Here is a 21,556-nt window from a genome sequence, read left to right on the forward strand (position 1 = left end):
TCTGGGCACATATTTGGAGCACGACCGCTCATATGAGAATACGGGCAAAAGGACCTTGGCTCGAATACTTGTACACCTGGATACCAAACCTGGCCTAGCAGAGAAAATTACTCTGCACCACGGCCATGTTTCCCGGAAACAGCTACTGGATTATGAAGGCGTCCCCTTCCGCTGTCGCAGATGCCATAAAATTGGCCATCTGTATAAGGATTGCCCATTGGTTACAGGGGTGAAATCGGAGGAACCCAAAGGACCTCGTCAGCAGGCTTCTGTGGACCGAAATGCCGGAGAAAACATACCTTCTGAAGGTGGACAGGCTCATCAGGAGATTCCAACAAAACAGCCGGGTGATAGTGCAAAAAAGAGTTCTCGAAGAAAGGCATTATCTTCATCAGAGCCGCCGCGTACTCGCTCTAAGACTACAGAGGCTGCACCAAAGTCGGCGGAGGCAGCACCTACTCATTCGGGTAATGCTTCCACCCCTATCTGTAATCCTTTTTTTCAGATGAATTGCAATCTTTTATGCACTCTTCCTTTCGGACCTCCTTCACTGAAAATGTCTCCCTTCCCTCTATTCTGTGTACCATTGCCCCTCCTCTGCCCACCTTCTCTACTACCCCCCCCTCCCACAATCCTGCCTTGGATTGGCCTGATTCCCCTCCCTCCCCGGTCGTCTCCGGAGCTCATCATTACCACCTGCGGTCCCGGGCACGCACCAGAGTTCTGGGCCTGGGATCTTCCCCTGGCCGTCACCGCAAGCAGAAGCGCGGTCGGCCTTCACATATCTCTTCAGCAAAGCTTAATGCGGTTGCGGATGTCGCCATGGGACGACAGTCTACTATTGAACGGGCACTTAGAGCAAATGAGCCCCTGATCTGTGTTACCCCATGATCTGGCTCTCCTTCAACTGCAGGGGACTAGCCAACCCCAAAAAGCGACTGGCTCTAAAGCGGCTTATTCATGAATCTAGATGTGACATTATCTTCCTTCAGGAAACCCTCTGCACTGCTGAGCTGGCAGTGAAAACTCTTCAAGCTATGCTCCCTGGATGGGTCTTACATGGGATGGACGCCTGTGGAAGATCTGGTGGACTGCTTATCGGTTTAAACCCTAGAAAAAGCAGGCCTCTCTCGGCATGGGGGGCTGTGGATTTCTTGGGATGGACATTATTATGGGTGAGCTCGACATCCCAATCCGAATAATTAATATTTATGGGCCAAACCAGAACAGATTAACTTTCTGGCAACATTTCCTATCCGGCCACCATATCACTCAGAACACTGTAATTGGGGGCGATTTCAATTTCTCTCTGGGGGCTGGGGAAACTTGGGGTCATCAGGCGCAGAGTGATCCTCTTGCGGTGCAGATGAGCATGTTACTTGATGCTCACCACCTTGTGGATATCCCCATGAATAAGAAGCTTCCCACTTGGCACAACCAAAGAACTGGAGAGGCTGCTCTTGGAAGGAGACTGGACAGATATATGATGCATGAAGCTCTGATACAGATGTTCCCCCTATACAGACAGTGGGTCTGCACTGGGGGCCTCTCTGATCACCACCCGATTCTTCTTCAGATTAGTGACAACAATCCTAAGCCGCGCTCTCCTTTCAAATTTTTTGCTGGTTATCTCCAAGAACCAGAATATATCAAGCTGGTTACGGATTTCTGGGCATCTCAACCCCCATTGAGAGAGCAGAGGAAAGCGATGGATTTTTGCGAAAGGCTAAAGAATCTCAAATCTATGACTGAGATATGGGCAAGGTCAAAACGGAATAGAGATGATCAGATTCTGAAGGATACGGAAGAACAGATTGCTAAACTGACTGATGAGAGAGGCGCTGGATTTCAATCCGATGCCACAAAAACACTTCTATGCCAGTTGTTTGAGCAAAAATCGAAATTATTGCAAGAAAAGGAGGAACTATGGAGACTCAAAAGCAGGGCCATCTGGCTCAAAGTCGGGGACAGTAATACAAAGTATTTTCATAATCTTGCAAACGGCAGAAAGGCATCCAATACCATTTGGAAGCTACCAAAGTAACCAAATGGATGGGCTACCACACACCAACAACTTGCTAGATTGGGGGTTGATCACTTCAAGAGACTCTTCACGGCCCCAAACATTGTCAACCTGCCAGATATTATCAGACTTGCTGGAAAGTTCCCTAGATTTGTAGGGCAGGAAGACAGAGAAGATCTCAGTCAACCGGTCACAACTCAAGAGCTGGAAAGTACTCTCAAATGGTTTAAGAAGGATAAGAGTCCAGGGCCAGATGGATGGCCAGTGGAGTTCTACCTGGCCTTTTATGATCTATTGGGAGATGACTTCTTGGCTGTTGTCGAGGAAAGCAGGATCTCAGGGCACATTCATCCTCCTATGAACCAGACCTTCATTGCCTTGATACCTAAATCAGATGACCCCACATCCTTTAATGACTTTCGCCCTATCTCCCTATGCAACTGCCTCTATAAAATTATCGCCAAAATCATTGCTAATCGCATCAAACCTATCCTATCCTCGCATATTTCGGCTGAACAATTTGCTTTTCTCCGCAACCGGCACATCCACGAGGCCATTGGCACTGCCCAGGAAGCCTTACACTCCATAAAACTGAAGAATCTCAAAGGTATCTCATTAAAGATTGATCTTTCAAAGGCATTTGATAAAGTTAATTGGCTCTATCTCAAGATGATCCTTACACATCTGGGATTCCCTCACCTTCTTATTAACTGGATTATGGGATGTGTCTCCTCTGTTTCCTTTGCTATTCTTATCAATGGTGCAGCCTCGGACAAATTTAATATCAGTAGGGGGATCAGGCAAGGATGCCCCCTCTCCCCTCTACTCTTTCTCATTGTCATGGAGGGATTGAGTAGGCTCATAGCGGAAGCTAAAAGGAATGGTGATATCAGCGGTCTCAAAATCACTGAACAGTTTTCACTTACCCATTTATTATTTGTTGATGACATATTAATCTTCCTTAATGGAAGTGTCTGAGACATTATTGCTTTAAATGATATTCTGCTGCTCTTTTGTAAAGCCACGGGCATGGAAATAAACAAGGACAAATCCACTAGATCTTTGATGCATTGCTCTCAACAGGAAACTCTGCTGGCTGCACAGCACTTTCCCTTCTTGGAAAGCCAGTTGATGGATGGCATAAAATACCTTGGCTTCAGATTAAGGTCGGATGGTTACAAAGTGGCGCACTGGACATGGCTCGTAAATAAAATTGAAAAGAGGATTATTGGCTGGCAACACCGTCTACTGTCAAAAGCGGGCAGACTTCTATTGATTAAATCTGTGCTCGAGGCTACACCTGTCTATTGGATGTCGCTTACTTGGATTCCAAAAGGAATACTACAAAAAATTCAACAAATCTGCAATAGATTCCTGTGGAATGGCAACAAAAAGGGTAAGATTTTCGCATGGACCAGATGGTCTCTTGTTTCCATGCCAAAGAGATGGGGAGGATGGGGGATTAAAACACTGTCAGCTTTTGCACAAGCCTTAACTGCAAAGCAGGGTTGGTCACTCATTAAGATGGACAGTTTATGGGCAGAAGTTGTACACCACAAATACATATGGCCTTCCAGCATTACGGAATGGCTCCGCAGGCCTAATTGGAACCACCTAGGCATATCCTCAATCTGGAGGGCCACTCTAAAAGCTATGCCTCTAATTCGCGATAACCTGCTATGGAAAATAGGGAATGGTGCACAGGTTCGCATTGGTTTAGATCCATGGCCTGGCTCTGGGAATGCTCATCTAATGCCTGAAGGATTAATCCAACATCTCAACAACAGAGGCATCAAATATTTGGCACAGATCGGTGACCCACATCGATCAACCATATTTACACAAGCTTGGGTTACGGATCGGCAATGGCATCTACCAGAGGCTTGGTCTTCACTTTGGCAAGGTTACATTCAGGCTCTTACCGAAACTCACATCAAGTTACAGGACGAGGAAGATGAACTAATCTGGGCACCAGCCAAATCCGGTTCATATGCACCAAAGCTCAGCTACTTAAAGTTAATCGAAGAGAATAAGCTGGACATTCTCAAAAGCTGGTGGAGAGATGTCTGGCAGCTACAAGCACAGCCCCGTGCCAGACTGTTGATGTGGAACATCATAGCTGATAAGCTTCCAACAGGTGTCACTCTCAGGAAGCGGAATTTCTCAGGACCTTCTTGGTGCGTCCTCTGTAAAAATGAGGAGGAATCGACGGCCCATCTTTTCCTTCACTGCGAAGTTACAAAGAACATATGGTTTCAAGTCACACAGGCGCTCAATATTAACACTGTCTGGCAGGGTGCTGATATGCCTTCTGCCTGGGATCAATGGTGGTCTGCGGTGTCCTCCAAAAAGGCTAGGAACCTCCCTCCGGTGGTGTCCTGGTTCATTTGGAACAACCGCAATGCCATTATATTTGAGGATTATAGAGTAAACTGGAATCATCTTCCGCCATCTATCTGCGCGGCCTACACTGAAATTCCTTTTGAGCATAAAGCTAATGTTCCTCGGAACATCCAGCCTGAAACCATCAACAAGGAACTTCCTTGGGCTTTTTTTGACGAGGCTGCGCCCCTACAAGGATGTGGGGGGGGTATTGTTTTTCATCTAACAGATTCTCATTATTTTCACCTGAGATTGGGTTTAGGGACAGGCTCAAATAACTATGCTGAGCTAATCACTCTGAGACATCTTCTCTACTTTGCTCTTACCAAACATTGCAGACAAATACAAATTTTTGGGGATTCAAAGAATGTGATTGATTGGGCAAACAATAAAACTTTATGCCATGCATATTCTTTGAAACATATCTTGGAAGAAATTGTTTTTCTAAAAACACATTTTGACCAGATCACTGTTTCTCACATCTACAGGGAAAGAAATGCGCTTGCTGACCGGCTCTCGAAAGAGGCGTTGGATCGGCCTATAGGAGACTGGCAGATTGAAGAGTACACTCCAGAAGGCATGCACAGATTCTACCACCAACCATACATCGACGGCCTTCAGCAGGGGGACCCCCCCTCTACTTAGAAATTTTTGATCTACATGTTCATAATTCTTGTATATATCAGCTATGCACTATTTCAGCACTATATCTATCTTTTCTTTGATGGAGGATGTTATGCCTCAGTTACCTGTCTATTTACCGATACTTGATACACTGTTTTTTTGGTTTCTTTTTGTGATGGATACTAAACACAGTATCTACAGTATTGGACATTTCTGGATGTTATTTTGTAACCTTTTGATCAGTGGTTTATACCACATTACAGCATATGCTTCGGCATCAACAACATGTAATCTCTGTTATCTTCTTAATAGAAATTACGAACTCTATTTCCTCGGAAAAAAAACATTGATGGCTTTCCTGTGGTTGGAAATTCTACGAAAATATTTTTGAGTTCTCATCTCAAATTTGAAGCCATAGAGACCTAGTATTTAGTCTCCACTCTCTTTCTGTGTCTAACAACAAGGAGTTTTATTTCTCCTCAAGAGACTTTAGTACCGATTTTTGATCCTCAAAAAAAGCAGTGTAATATGATGAGACTAACAACTCTTGTAATTTAGCTTCAATTTCAAGGAGAATTTCATCTTGTCTCTTTTTTTATTGGCCCTCTATATGATGGATTTTTTGGCCCTTTTCAAGTTTCCTCAAAATTGAATAGGAGATAATTCCCTACGATATGGGTTGCAGGGAATCCACCCATCCTTTATCTTCTCTATAAGAGTTAGGTGTTCTAACTAATGCACGTTTAATTTGAAGGGCCCAAAATGTTTTTGAGTAGCTAGGCCTATGTCTAGGAGAATTATTCTGTGATCAGAATCACCCTTGGGGGGAAACCCATTGTATGTTCTAAAATTTCATATCCAACAAGGTTTTTAATATAAGAAAATGGTCTAGTCACTTAGAAATATATGCATCTCTAGGATGGTTGTTCGACCAAGTTGGAAATATTTTTGCGGGGAGAACATCCACCAACTCTACCAAATATATATTATCCATAAAATAATATTCCAAGGGATCTAAGTGTGCTGAAAAACCCCCAATTTTAGAGAGATCTACAGTGAAGCTTAGATCTCCTCCAATAATGATATGTTCATTTGTAAATAGGGAAGTTTGAAGGTGTTTTTCCATAAGTTTTTCCTATCTTAGTGGGGTCCAAGTTGACATAAAACACAATAGGGGGCCTTTCCAACTTGTGGTAATTCCCCCAAGAGCATCCATTTGCATTTGTATAAAGGATAGACTAGTCCTACAACAGAGAGGATAAGATAGCAGTTTCCTTGGAGCCTTCTAACATACTTTCCTGGATGAAGATAATTTGTGGGGAGTGTAAAGAAATTAACGTTTTCAAGGCCAAGTTTTTTATAATGTTGGCTAATCCCTTGATGTTATAAGACATAAATCTCATTTAGAATTCTTGGGAGGGGTTGTCACTCTAAGGGCACCGAGAATGGACATTTGCTTCCCTTGACAAACCTTAAAACAAAATTACCTCATTGCTATGGAAATATAAGACTTGCAACCTCTGTCAAAACCTAAAGGTCCTGAATCTTCAATCAAATCTAGTCCCCATGTTGGTTTTGGTGCAAACATTTCTGAGTGGATCGTTAGAGAGTCTGTCTGATTTCGGGAGGGAGAATGAAAATTGTAAGGGTGCAGGGGATGTTCTAAGGGTGGAAAGGGGAAATTATATTCTGAGATGAAGGAAAGTGAGGTAGGGGGGAGGGCTTAACTGGCATAAGAGGGGGGCCGAAGGAGAGAGTAGATGAGGGAAGTGAAACTGAAAGGCAAGGGAGATTCACAATGGGAATTTTGTAAAGTGAGTGTTGAATTGAAAAGCCTTTAGGAGAAACACATGATATCAAATTTTCAAAGGCAAAAGAAGGGGAGGGGGCTTGTTCATATTGCATACCCACTAAGGATATCATTATTATCATTGTAAGAGGAGATTCAACATGCTTTGTGATTGGTGGTGCAGAAGCCTCAGGAGGATCAACAAGTCTTTTAGATATATCTAGTCCACGAATATTTGAGTTTAATGAATGAGCATTCTCTTTTGCATTCAGATTGTGAGTAGCTCTATTAGATTCATGAAGAGGTGAGCTTTGTGATTCCTTTCCCCAAAGATATTTTATTACCCACCTTTTTATTAATCTTTTTTATGGGCATTCGTTCCCCAAATGACCATAAGAATGACAACGGCAACACTTATAGGGTATACCCTCATAATCCAACAATACTTTGTGGGTTTTTTCCCCTGCTTGAATAGTGATGGAGTAAGGTAGCCTCGAGGCTAGATTAAGCCCAACCAAGATCCTTTCCATTTCCATATAATCAGAAACTTTGAATGTAATGCCCACCTCATAGAAAAGGCCAAGAAGATTTCCCATTTCCCGAAAAATGTAATTAGACCAATACTGCAGAAAGTCGCTCGATTCTTGCATTGAAATCTACTTACCATTTCTTCAGATATAGGTCTTAGGTGCCCCATTGCCACCTCCTCTACAAAAGTTTGTCCACATATTCCTTTAAGGCTATGATTTATCCCATTGAGTGTTTCACTAGTATCAAACATCGTGGTTCATATCCCAAAATAGGAGTGAAATGCTTCATCGTCCAAGACACATCATTGCCATAACCATGCGCTTACTAGCAAGTCACCTAACAACCACCATTTCCTCTATTTTTGAAATATCATTTAACTTTATGTTTTCCCCTAGAATAACATTTGGCTCCTCAATTTTCTTCTTCACACATTTTTTACTACTTTTGAGAGCATCTTTGCCTGCCAACTAGAGGGAAGGCAACCGACTATGGGAGGACATACCGCCACTATGCAACTCGAGTGTGAGTAATTCATCGAGGAAACCAATGAGTGAGGCAAGTGTATCACTATCAGGGTTGTTTACTAACGAGAAAAAAGAAGGGTTGTTGGGTCCTCCCTCACAACATGTTCAATGGGGGATCATGGAGATGGAGGATGAGTTAAAACCAATCCCAAATAGAAACCTTGTGGAAGCGATGTATTTACAAAGGCGGTAAAGGGGTGGGGGGTCCCTCTAGGGTATGAGAAAAGAAAGAGGGAATGATGATGAAGGAAAGTAAAAAAATTGTTAGTAGAGCTGCCACCTCGATTGTTTCATCTGACAAAGTAACATGTGTTGCATGCAAATGAGGAAGGGATGATAAACCAGAGACATGTCGCTCATATCATTAAAAATAACTAGCTTTAGAGAGAGCGACCAAATCTAAAAACCCTTCGAAAAATCTACTAACTCCTCTTCTATTACCCCATGTATCAAAACTATATACAAAACCATCATTTAGACTAATTAATAACAACACAATCACTATTTAATTAATAAACCAACTCAATATAATTATAATTCAATTTCATTTAAATTAATATTTATATATCTCCAATCTAACTTTTATACATAAAATTATAATTTCCATACATCTCCCTGAAAATCTAATAATGAAAATATTTTTGTAATCCTTATTTTTACATCATGCATATACATATACTCTCATAATTAGAGTACGATGCATTTGCCCCTCACTTATCTTGACATGAAAGTGGAGAAACAAATATATATACATATATAATTTCCATACATCACACTGTAAACCTAATAATGAAAAAATATATTTTTTAATCCTTATTTTTACATGATGCATATACTCTAATAATGAGAGTATGAAAATTAAATATTAAATCCTCTTTTTCATATGTTATGAATATACCATACAATGCATTTCCCTCTTACTTGTCCTATATGAAAGTCAAGAAACATAAAGCCCCACCACCAAATAATAATAAAAGACAAACAATTTGCCCACTATTTTAAAATTATATTCCCATTCTAGAAGGAAAGGTATAATAAATAAATGTTATGATGGAGTGAGGGATTATATTCCCATTCTAGAAGGAAAGGTATAATAAATAAATGTTATGATGGAGCGAGGGAACCACTTCTTATTTTAAGGGACAAACATAAATGGTGAAGTGCAATGAACGAGCTTCACCTCTATCTTCACAGCGTTCCTTGCATATCTCCTCACCACATCTTGTCCCCCACTCCAACACAACTTGCATACCTAGTGAGCGACAGGTCTGCCCCGCAAGGATAGCTTATATGCCTCCGAGCTTTCACCGACAACCTTGGTGTTAAACATAAAATAATATTTTGGCGGATTATTATATAGAGTACAAATACTTAAAAGATTAATTTTAAATTTATCTATAATTATTCATTTTACTGAAATATATTTAGTTTCCATTTTAAATTTATCTATAATTATTCATTTTAAATTTATCTATAATTATTCATTTTCCATGTCAAATTAAGCGTTGTAATTAATATGGACTCTATATTAGATATTATCCATAAATGTATAAAAATATTTGAAATTTTTTCAACAAAATATATTCTAAAATAATAAAGCATTATATTTTTTTATTAAAATTAAATTAAAAAACTGTAATCTCAAAAAGTAATTTTTGGTATATATTAATTTGTTCTTATTTGTTGATATTTATGATGATGATGATGGTGGTGGTTAACGTCTGCTGAGACCAAACAATGATCTATCGGACCTAAAGAAACAAATTATTTATTTTGATTTAAGATTTTATTCCTATGCTCAAAAAGCTTGGAGAGAAGCCTCCCGAGCTCACTATAATTTTGACATTGTAAAAGGCTAAGAAGGTCAATATTGTAACAAAGATTGTGAAACTGAGATTTAATGTGGTTGTACGCGGGGCACTCTAAGAGGAAGTGGTTTTCATCCTCGACGTTCCTATTCCCACATATATGGCAGATCCTTTCCATCCATGGCGTTTTAGGAACCGCCCAACGATCTGTTTCACTATGGAGCTCATGAGAATTCGTTCTAATCTTTGCTATATTAATTTTCTTTTTTGAGCTAGTTAAAATAGAGAGATACTTTTGATCTTCTAGGGTGGGGTTGATGACCTTCTTATAATAACTTAATTTTCTTTTAGCCGCTAAATCTTTCTCACACCACATTTTTTCTTTGAACTTAGAAGTAACAATATCTTTAATGTTATTTATGTTTTGCAATGCATCATTTTCGTTGATCTCCCAATAGTTTAACCAGGCCCTTTGTCTTTATGCCACCCTCGATTGAGCCTTAGGTGGTTTTCGCTGGAATTTAAAGCTAGCTTAGGAAGTCTATGATCGTCTATGTTAATTCAACTATTTGTACCTTCAAAATAATCAAATAAATCATAATCTAATTATTTTTTTAAAAGATTCTCAAAAAATTAATATAAAGCTAGTAATTATAACAATTGAATTTAACTTGCCAACGGGGCTTTGGATTGACGGTGAATGGGTGCCTTGTTAAGACACTCCTTGCGATAGGTCACCGGTTCAAATCCCCCGTGGGTACTTAGGTTAGTCTTAACATAGAAAAAAAAAACAATTGAATTTAACTTGGGTTATTGAGTATAATAGTGGTAATTCTTCCCACTCACGTTATAGTTCATATGTTTAAATTTAATTTAGATGGTTGAATAAAATAATTTTTATTTTCCTATCTATATTTAAATTTTATAAATTAACATATTTATGTTTATATAATATTTAATTTAATAGATAATATACACTAATATAATATTAACAATTTATTTTTATATAACTTTAATTTTCACTTTGAGCCAAGTTTTTAGCCATTTGTGATCCCATTTCGAACCAACAAGTGTGATTTATCGTAAAGACAAAATCAACTTCTTAATCAATAAATTCTTAACCAATATTTTAATATAATAAACTTTTAATAAATCCCATTAATTCTCACAAATACAAATAAATTCTTAACCAATATTTTAATATAATAAACTTCTAATAAATCCCATTTTCTTCTCCATGGACAAAACAAAATATCCTATTCCCATTTTATTTTTGAAATTGGACGCTATATGTTTGATGTTATAGTTAAGTTAGAGGTAAAAAAATCAAATTTACAATAAACTCGGCTCGATGTTAACATAGGTTTTTCGAGTATTTATGAAAATGGCTATGATTTTTAATAAATTTATAATTAAATTAATTAGAATTATTTTATTATTATTATTTTTTGGAAATTATGTTTTTTTAATAATATATATATATTGAATAATATATATATGTATATATTTTGAATTATTAAGATTATTTAAATTTATTTTTCTAATAAAATATTTTATATATAATTTGAATTTTATATATATATATATATATATATATTTAAAATATGAATTATATAACTCAAATTATAATTTTATAGTTTAGTTGGTCGAATTCCTATTGCCAAGTATTTTGCCAATTGGGAGGTCACGGGGTCAAATCTCCTCGACACTTTTGGGGTTAGGCCCAAAATTTTAGGCCGCCAGGTAGATCCCTTTAGATGGATCTATCTAGATTATTTCCCGTGGATGTAGTGGCCACTCAATCACTATGAACCACAGTTGGATATATATATATATATATATATATATATATATTCAAATTATTCATATATATAAAAGAATAATGAAAATCATTCAAATTATTCATATATAAAAAGAATAAGATAAAATAAATGTATATATATTAGAGAGTTTGTTTTTTTAATGTAATGAAATAAATTAATAACTAAATATTGAGAAACATAAAAATGAAATCAATTTACCTTCACAAATAGTAACTATGTTATGAAACCAGCTTGCAAAAAGATAGAAAAGATAGATCAACGACTTAGAAATAAGCCTCTTCGAGGGGGCAACCTCTTTTACATTACATAAATGAAAAATTCTTGGATGATTCAAATGACACAACCTCATTTCTATATATAGGAGTCTAAGGGGTCACAATATAATTAGAGCTGACATAACAATAATAATGTAAGGGCACCACAATAACAATAGTGGGCTTCTATGGAGCACAACAATAACAATAAGGGGGCTACACTAATAACAATGAGGGAATAGTGGGCTTCTATGGGGCACAACAATAACAATAAGGGGCTACACTAATAACAATGAAAGAATACACTAGTATTATAGGGACCTAACATGCTCTTCTCCTTAAAAAAAAACGTTGTCCTCAATGTTTGAGTAGTTCTGGATGCTTTTGTATAAAATTTTCATCCTCCCGTGTGGAATATTCCGCGGGTAAGTTCTTCCACTTAATGAGATACTCCAAAATGATCAATTTCATAACTGTCGAGTTCTTGTTTCCATGACTTCTTCAGGTTCCAATATGATTTTTCCTTCCTCGTCAAGTTCCGGTAATATTGTTTGAATTGGGAGCTTGTCACCTATAAACTTCTTTAAGCATGAAACATGGAAAACTAGGTGCACTTTGGAAGATGTAGGAAGCTCCAATTTTTATGCCATAGTACCAATTTTTTGCAACACCTTGTAAGGACCATAATACTTTGGTGATAATTTATTATCCTTCTTAGCTTGCTTGAGGGACATTTGTTTGTATGGTTGTAGCTGTAAAAATACCCAGTTTCCTACATCAAAACTTCTTTCGCTGCGATGTTGATCCACCTGTTGTTTCATTCTATTCTGCGCCAAAGTGAGGTTATCCTTTAAGAGTTAGAGAACTTGTTGTTGATGCTCTATGTGATCTTCCACTACTTGAACCTTAGAATTTTCTCTTAAAGATGATGTGATGGATGGTGGATGATATCCATAAAGTGCCATAAATGGGATCATTTTTGCTACAGTATGGAAGGAAGTGTTATACCACCATTCAACCAGAGGTAACCATTTGACCCATTGTGTTTGTTTATCAGATACAAAGCAACGAAGATATCCTTCCAAACATTTGTTTACTATCTCAGTTTGCCCATCTGATTGAGGATGATAAGATGAGCTATGAGCTAATTGAGTACCCAGACAAGAAAATAATTCCATCCAAAAATTTCCAGTGAAAATAGGATCTCTGTCACTTACAATAATCTTTGGGTTTCCATGTAGCTTTTAAATTGTTTCCATAAATGCAGTAGCAACTGTATTGGCTTTAAATGGATGAGATAATGCACAAAAGTGTGCATACTTGGTAAGTCTATGAACTACCACCATGATGACACTCTTTGTTATGAAACCAGCTCAAGAAAAGATAGAAAAGATAGATCAACGCCTTAGAATTCAGCCTCTTCGAGGGGGCAACCTCCTTTACATTACATAAATGAACAATTCTTGGATGATTCAAATGACAAAACCTCCTTTCTATATATAGGAGTCTAAGGAGTCACAATATAATCCAGCCGACCTAACAATAATAATATAAAGCCACAAAAATAACAATAGAGGGATTCTATGGGGCACAGAAATAACAATATGGGGGTAATAGGGGCACAACAATATAAATAAGGGGTATAACTACAATAGTAATGGGGTAATCACTAGTATTATAGGGACCCAACATGCCCCTCTCCTTCAAAAAAGTGTTGTCCTCAACGCTTGAGTAGTTCTGGATACTTCTGCATAAAATTCTCATCCTCCCATGTGGAATCTTCAGCGGATAAGTTCTTCCACTTGATAAGATACTCTGAAATTGATCGATTTCGTAGCTGTCGAGTTCTTGTTTCTGTGACTGCTTCCGGTTCCAATATAATTTTTCCTTCCTCGTCAAGTTCTGGCAATATTGTTTGAATTGGGAGCTTGTCGCCTATAACCTTCTTTAAACATGAAACATGGAAAACTGGGTGCAATCGAGAAGCTGCAGGAAGCTCCAATTTGTATGCCATAGTACCAATCTTTTGCAACACCTTGTACGGACCATAATACTTTGGTGATAATTTATTATCCTTCTTAGCTTGCTTTAGGGACATTTGCTTATATGGTTGTAGCCGTAGGAATACCCAATCACCTACATCAAAACTTCTTTCACTGCGATGTTGATCTGCCTGTTGTTTCATTCTATTTTGTGCCAACACGAGGTTATCCTTTAAGAGTTGGAGGACTTGTTGTTGATGTTCGATGTGATGTTCCACTGCCTGAACCTTAGAATTTTCTCTTAAATATGATGTGATGGATGGTGGTTGATACCCATAAAGTGCCATAAATGGGGTCATTTTTGTTGCTGTATGGAAGGAAGTGTTATACCACCATTCAGCCAGAGGCAACCATTTGACCCATTGTGTCTGTTTATCAGATACAAAGCAACGAAGATATCCTTCCAAACATTTGTTTACTATCTCAGTTTGCCCATCAGATTGAGGATGATAAGATGAGCTATGAGCTAACTGAGTACCAAGACAAGAAAATAATTCTGTCCAAAAATTTCCAGTGAAAATGGGATCTCTGTCACTTACAATAATCTTTGGGTTTCCATGTAGCTTTTGAATTGTTTCCATAAATGCAGTAGAAACTGTACTGGCTTTAAATGGATGTGATAATGCACAAAAGTGTGCATACTTGGTAAGTCTGTCAACTACCACCATGATGACACTCTTTCCCTCAGACTTGGGTAAACCTGTGATAAAATCCATTGAAACCTCCTCCCAACGTTGGCTTGGAATGGATAAAGGTTGTAATAGACCCGGTGTCTTAATTGTTTCAACTTTATTTTGTTGGCAAACCAAACATTCCGCCACAAACTTTTGAATATCTGATTTAAGGCCATCCCAAAAAAATTCCTTCTTAACCCTGTGGTAAGTTTTTAAAAATCCTGAGTGCCCTCCTAAGGGAGAAGTGTGCAATTCCATAAGAATCTTTTGTTTTAGCTGGGAATTCTTACAGAGGTATAAGCGATCTTTGTACCATAACGAATCATTTTGCCAGCTAAATGTATCAGAAGTACTGGAATCTTGTTGTAGCTTTCGAATAAGTGCCCACACTTCTTCGTCATTCTTCCATTCCTCCCTTGCTTCGTTTATCCAATCTGGTTGGATAATAGAAATGGCACACAACAATGCTTCCACATCCTCATCCTTTCTTGAGAGTGCATCTGCCACCACATTTTGCTTCCCTTTTTTGTAGATGATTTCAAAGTCATAACCCAACATCTTTGTGACCCACTTTTGTTGCTCTTCAGAGGATAATCTTTGTTCTAAAAAGTATTTAAGGCTATCATGATCCGTTTTTACCTTGAAGTGTCTTCCCATTAGGTAGGGTCGCCATTTCTTAAGTGCATGGAGTATTGCCAACATTTCCTTCTCATAAATAGCTTTGCTTAAAAACTTTCCCTTGATTGGACGACTTTCAAAAGCAATGGGTCTTTCATCTTGCATTAGAACAACACCAATTCCATTTCCTGAAGCATCACATTCCACAATAAAGGTTTTTGTGAAGTCCGGTGTAGCTAAGACCGGTGCTTGGCACATTGCCTCTTTAAGATGTTCAAAGGCCTTTGTTGCTTCCGGAGTCCATGAAAATGAATCTTTCTTCAATAATGTTGTTAGAGGTGCTGCTATTCTCCCATAATTCTTAACAAACTTGCGATAATACCCTGTCAACCCAAGAAATCCTCGCAGATGCTTTATGGATGTGGGGATTTTCCATTCCTTAATGGCTTTAATTTTGCTAGGGTCTACCTTAACTCCTTCATGAGATACAATATGACCCAAATATTCCACCTCCTGGACTCCAAAGAAACATTTGGATCTTTTTGCATATAATTGTTTCTCCTCCAATAGTTGTAGCACCCTGTCAACATGTTCAACATGATCCTTCCAAGACTTGCTGTAGATTAGTATATCATCAAAAAATACTAACACAAATTTTCTAAGGAATGGTTTGAAAATTGAATTCATCAAACCTTGAAATGTTGAAGGTGCATTGGTAAGGCCAAAAGGCATGACCAAAAATTCATAATGACCCTCATGAGTTCTAAATGCCGTTTTCGGAATGTCTTCAATCTTCATTCTGATTTGATGATATCCTGAACGAAGATCCAACTTGGTGAAGTAAATTGATCCATGCAATTCATCCAGTAATTCATCAATGACAGGAATGGGGAACTTATCTTTAATAGTGAGCTTGTTGAGCTCCCTATAATCCGGACACATGCGCCATGATCCATCCTTCTTGTGCACCAATACTACTGGAGCTGAGAAAGAACTTTGACTCGGTTGAATTATACCAGCCTCTAGCATTTCTGCAACCATACGTTCAATTTCACTTTTTTGGACATAGGGATATCTGTACGGCCTGATGTTTGGAGGAACACTTCCTGGAATCAGATGAATAGCATGATCATGATCACGCATAGGTGGGAGACCTTTGGGAGTCTCAAATACCTTGGAATGATTGTCCAGGACTTTTTGGAGATCTGGAGAAATAGATGATTCCAATGTGGAAACATCTAGCGAACATAATTGTGCAATTACACCTCTTTGCTCCTTTTTTAGAAGCTTTGTCATGCCATTAGAGCTGATTATCTTTCCTGGTTTCCCTGCAATACCCCTTAATTCAACTTCCTTTCCTTCCACAGAAAATTTCATGAAAAGTTCTTGAAAATTAAAAGCTATTGTACCCAAGGATTGTAGCCATTGGACTCCTAGTACAACATCAGCACCTCCCATTGGAATGGAAAGCATTGGGCTAGTCAATACATATTCTCCCATGGATAGCTTGATATTATGGCACTTTCCAGAGCAATTTATTGTTCCTCCATTTGCAATCATCACTTGACACTCTGGTGCTGGATATAGGAAGCAATTCAATTCTTTTGCTACCCTACAATGAATAAAATTGTGGGTGCTTCCTGAATCAATCAACACTATTACCTTTTTCTTCTTGATTTGTCCTTCTATCTTGATGGTTTGAGGAGTGGTAATTCCCGCCAATGCATTACAAGATATGGTCGGATTTATTTGTTCTTCATCTAGGCTTTGTTCCTGGAGTATATCCTCTTCTTTTGACCTTTCTTGCTCCTTTTCTTCTTCCTCTTCACAATCTATGTAGAATAATTTCTTCTCAGCACACTTATGACCTTTTGTGTATTTGCTATCACAATTGTAACAAAGCCCTTTTGCTCTTTTTTCTTCCAATTGTTGTGGTGTCAACCTTATAGGTTGTGGAAGACTAGGGGCAACAACACTTCCGTCTTTATAGTTGTGAGTGGTATGCTTCCTGGTTGCCATAATTTTGCTTTCCATTTTTCTTGCTAACCTGAATGCCTTCTCTAATGAATCAGGTTCCCAAAGGCGAACATCATGTTGGATATTATCCTTTAAAGACCCTATGAACACATCAATCCTATGCTCCTCTGGAATATCTTTTACCCTTATGTTCAATTTTTGGAACTCCTCAATGTGCTCCATTATTGAACCCTTTTGTTTGAGACTTATCAATTGGCTAAAAAAAGTGTTGCTTTTTGTATCCTCATAATGTGCTATCAATTCTTCCGTAAAAATTGCCCAAGTGATAAATTGTTTACGAGAACAAAGCCATTGATACCATACAAACTGATTTGGTTCCAAATATAAAGTTGCCATACGTACCTTTTGTGTGTTTTGCACATTATTGAGATCGAAGAATTGCTCCATCTGTAATATCCATGTGGCGGGATCCTTGCCATCAAACTTCCTCATATCGATTTTTGGAATATGGTGATTCTTCGATCCAACATTAGATCTATGGAATCATGATTAACATTTCTTTTGTTCTCATCATGAGTTTCCTTTACTACCTTTTCACCATTAGTAAGTATTTCTTGTAGAAAATTTGTCAAATCTGTCTTCAAATCTGCCATGCCTGTCTTCAAATTTGTGTTCAAATCTATCTTCAAATTGTCCATCTTAGCTTCCACGCCATTTATCTTAGCATCTGTTAGCTTTTGTGAGCGTGACATTTGTTGCACTTGTTCTTGTAATTTTGATATATCATGTAGCATTTCTTCCTCTTCTTCATGAGTCATGCTAGAGCTTTCAGGTTCCTTACTAGGTGTTTGCATTTTCTTTCCTCGGGGCATCAGTTACCGATAATAATGCTCTACTATGCCCTTTGAATTCCTTCAAAATAAATTTTCAAACCAAGCTTAAGCAAAAATTTTAAAAAATCTACACACCTTTTTTCACTTTGTAGGAGCTTGATATTGCCTCTGATGTATCTCTGTACTTTCCAATCATCTAGTTCTGAATTGTGACCTGTAGTAGCTCTCTGTGTCCTCTTTCCAATGCCACAAGTCTGATCCAAATTGGATTCTCCAAGAAAGAGTTATGCAAATCTCCCACAGTGACTTATTATAGACTTTCAGTAGAGCGAACTTGTACGACGTGCCACGAGTCACTTTTCGACCTTTGGATCTGAAAATGATATACAAGAAACTACAGTCCGTCCTCTTTCTGTACCTTCTTACGAAATTTCAATCCGATTCCCAGAGAGAAAGTTATGACGATTTTCCCCAGGTCACCTGTTTTGAATGTAATTCAGGAGTCTGCAAAAAGACCAACTTCCTCAGATCATATCTCCGAAAATATCGCGCGAAAAGCTCTGAAATTCGGACCCAAGGTTCAGCGCGATTTCTTCTCAAATGGGTTTTTTTTGCGACTTCTGAAACGTCACAGAAAAAAAGTTATAGCGAAAATGCCACGATGACCTGTTTGGAGCAGCGAAACCCTAGAATCCAAAGCTCTGATACCAAATGTTATGAAACCAGCTCAAGAAAAGATAGAAAAGATAGATCAACGCCTTAGAATTCAGCCTCTTCGAGGGGGAAACCTCCTTTACATTACATAAATGAACAATTCTTGGATGATTCAAATGACAAAACCTCCTTTCTATATATAGGAGTCTAAGGAGTCACAATATAATCCAGCCGACCTAACAATAATAATATAAAGCCACAAAAATAACAATAGAGGGATTCTATGGGGCACAGAAATAACAATATGGGGGTAATAGGGGCACAACAATATAAATAAGGGGTATAACTACAATAGTAATGGGGTAATCACTAGTATTATAGGGACCCAACACTCTTTCCTTCAGACTTGGGTAAACCCGTGATAAAATCCATTGAAACCTCCTCCCAACGTTGACTTGGAATGGATAAAGGTTGTAACAGACCTAGGGTCTTAATTGTCTCAACTTTATTTTGTTGGCAAACCAAACATTCTGCCAACAAACTTTTGAATATCGGCTTTAAGGTCATCCCAAAAAAATTCCTTCTTTATCTTGTGGTAAGTTTTTAAGAATCTTGAGTGCCCTCCTAAGGGAGAGGTGTGTAATTCCAGAAGAATCTTTTGTTTGAGTTGGGAATTCTTACAAAGGTTTAAGCGATCTTTGCACCATAATGCATCATTTTTCCAACTAAATGTATCAGATGTACTAGTATCTTGCTGCAACTTTTGAATGAGTGCCCACACTTATTCGTCATTCTTCCATTCATCCCTTGCTTCGGTTATCCAATCTAGTTGGATAATATAAATGGCACAAAGCAATGCTTCCACATCCTCATGATTTCTTGAGAGTGCATCTGTGACGCAAGGTTACCCCTGCTTACACCCACAGTATGCATGTAAAATGCATCCACACATTTGTCCCAGGTTTTTAACTCTCAAAGGAGTCAAATCTACAACCTCTAATGGTTAAAGCCCCATTAATCCATTCCTATGTGGAATGCTTTATAAAAACCCAACACAGGCTAATCCCTAGCCCATATATACTTATCGGAACTATTATCAACCCTCGAGTCTTCATATAAGACTTTATTAAAGCCTTTCATTAAATCCTTCATATCGGGACTTTAAAACCCTTCATAACCTTCATTAACCCTTATACCACACATATATAACCTTTCCTCTTTAACCATTGGTTACATATATTTTAACGCATAAACGTTGTTTTCCTTTATAAACCATTTACAAAGGAAAACCCCGCAAAACATACCTTTTTGCCTTTATACGGCTTCTACACAGTTATCGAGGTTTCACCTTTATCGCAATCGGGTATTGGCTCTTCCGCGGTCACATTACATATGTGCCTCATCACCCCTTCCCCTTCGATATGTGACTATCGGAAGCATTTGAATAACGTTTTAGTCTTAAAAGACTTGGCACAACACTTTAACACAATACAAAGGAATACAAGGGAAAACCGCTCCGAACACACATATAGCAGATCTCAAATATTATACACTCGCCACTATAACTCCATCGGGTCCGCACTTTCAGACCTTCCCTTCAGCGCTCCGCCGATCTACTTCCAATCGCCAATCAGTACTCTATCGCTATCAGCACATTGACATTTCACAGTCCACCAACCTTTGACCTTTGTCTAATGCGATTGCGATTAGATCGTGACCGTTGATCACTTCTCAATCCAACGGTCGATATCCTTTCCCGATGCAAAGTTGCTCAACAGTCCTCCATCATTGATCTACACTTAGTAGATCCAACGGTCTACCATGAATTTGGATAGATAATAGGCACAGGGTTTAACCGCCCTATAAAGCAGTTTCCCCTCACTCCTCCACTGCTACGTGTCCTCCGATTAGTGGAATCGGAGCCAAATGGTAAAAACTGCTTACGGCTTTCCTTCCGCCCAAAATCCACTTCTCTGCCTTTGAGAACTGCTCTTTGCAAATTCTCTGCGGGTTAATCTGGACCGTTGATCTATAAGATCTAACGGTTCTTGTGTATCACCTCTTTACTTCTCCACTTGGCCCTTTTCCTTTGTTTTACGCTATCTCTTCAGCGTTTCTCTATGGTTTTGGTTATTTCTTCAAGGTTTCATTCTTTTGACTCTTCCATTTCCTCTGAGCTTAACTCTGCGTATTCTTACTTCGCTACCTCTACAGATATTACTTTGTTCCTTCAGCTGGATTCAAAGATCCCTTATGATTCCTCTGAATCATACCCTCCTCTACATATCCACAGAACTCTACCTGTAACCTTCTGTTACAGAACCTACGAATTCACGCATAAATCAATCATTACATACTTATTTCACACATTACATAGTTCCGGAATGAACCTCTGTATATATAAATATGAATAACTGATTACAAACGAGACTTCTTTGTCTCTCACAGGCTTGTTTTTCAACTATCAGTAGCCTCTCTCTTGCACTCTGCCCGTAGGCTTACATTTATACTAGAAAGGTTCGTTGAACTAATCCTGGTTCGACTCCTAAATCTACTGAACTGACTCCTAAATCCTCTATCCTCTACGTCCACTTCTAATCTCCATTTAATTCCTAAGAGCTCTCCTTAGTTCCTCGAATCATGGAACTACTTAAAGAGTCCTAATTGACTTTAGACTCTTTTTCGTTATTGCCCACTCACGTTCTCATTTATTTGAGAGCATTTACAAACATCTCACATTATCTAATTAAATCACTTAAAAGCCTAAATATTACATTAACTTGAGACTTAGGAAACTAATTTCCCTAAAACAAATTACCCCCTATGTCTACTTAATTACAATTATTTTCTCTTGGGTTGAATGCTCCTGCATCATACTCCCAAAGTAGAAAATATTCATGATCTCCTGATCATGTGTCTTCTGGTCTTTGTCTTCCTGGAACCCATACTTTGTTTTGTAACTGTCCAAATATCTTGTTCCTTTGTTGTTGTTATACTTCT

The 21,556-nt window shown here is 38.3% G+C and overlaps 1 protein-coding gene across 1 annotated transcript; it reads left to right on the top strand.

The window, feature by feature from the left end:
- The first annotated feature begins 1,135 nt into the window (after nucleotides 1–1,135).
- On the top strand, nucleotides 1,136–2,044 carry LOC149175339 (uncharacterized). Its single transcript, XM_089421116.1, has one exon. It carries the CDS (start codon nucleotides 1,136–1,138, stop codon nucleotides 2,042–2,044), a length of 909 nt encoding a protein of 302 aa, XP_089277242.1.
- Nucleotides 2,045–21,556: the final 19,512 nt, after the last annotated feature.

Source organism: Pinus tabuliformis, chromosome 4_1 (genome assembly GCF_031772625.1).
Source record: "Pinus tabuliformis cultivar Carrire ecotype Pingquan chromosome 4_1, CPIR1, whole genome shotgun sequence".
Taxonomy (NCBI): domain Eukaryota; kingdom Viridiplantae; phylum Streptophyta; class Pinopsida; order Pinales; family Pinaceae; genus Pinus; species Pinus tabuliformis.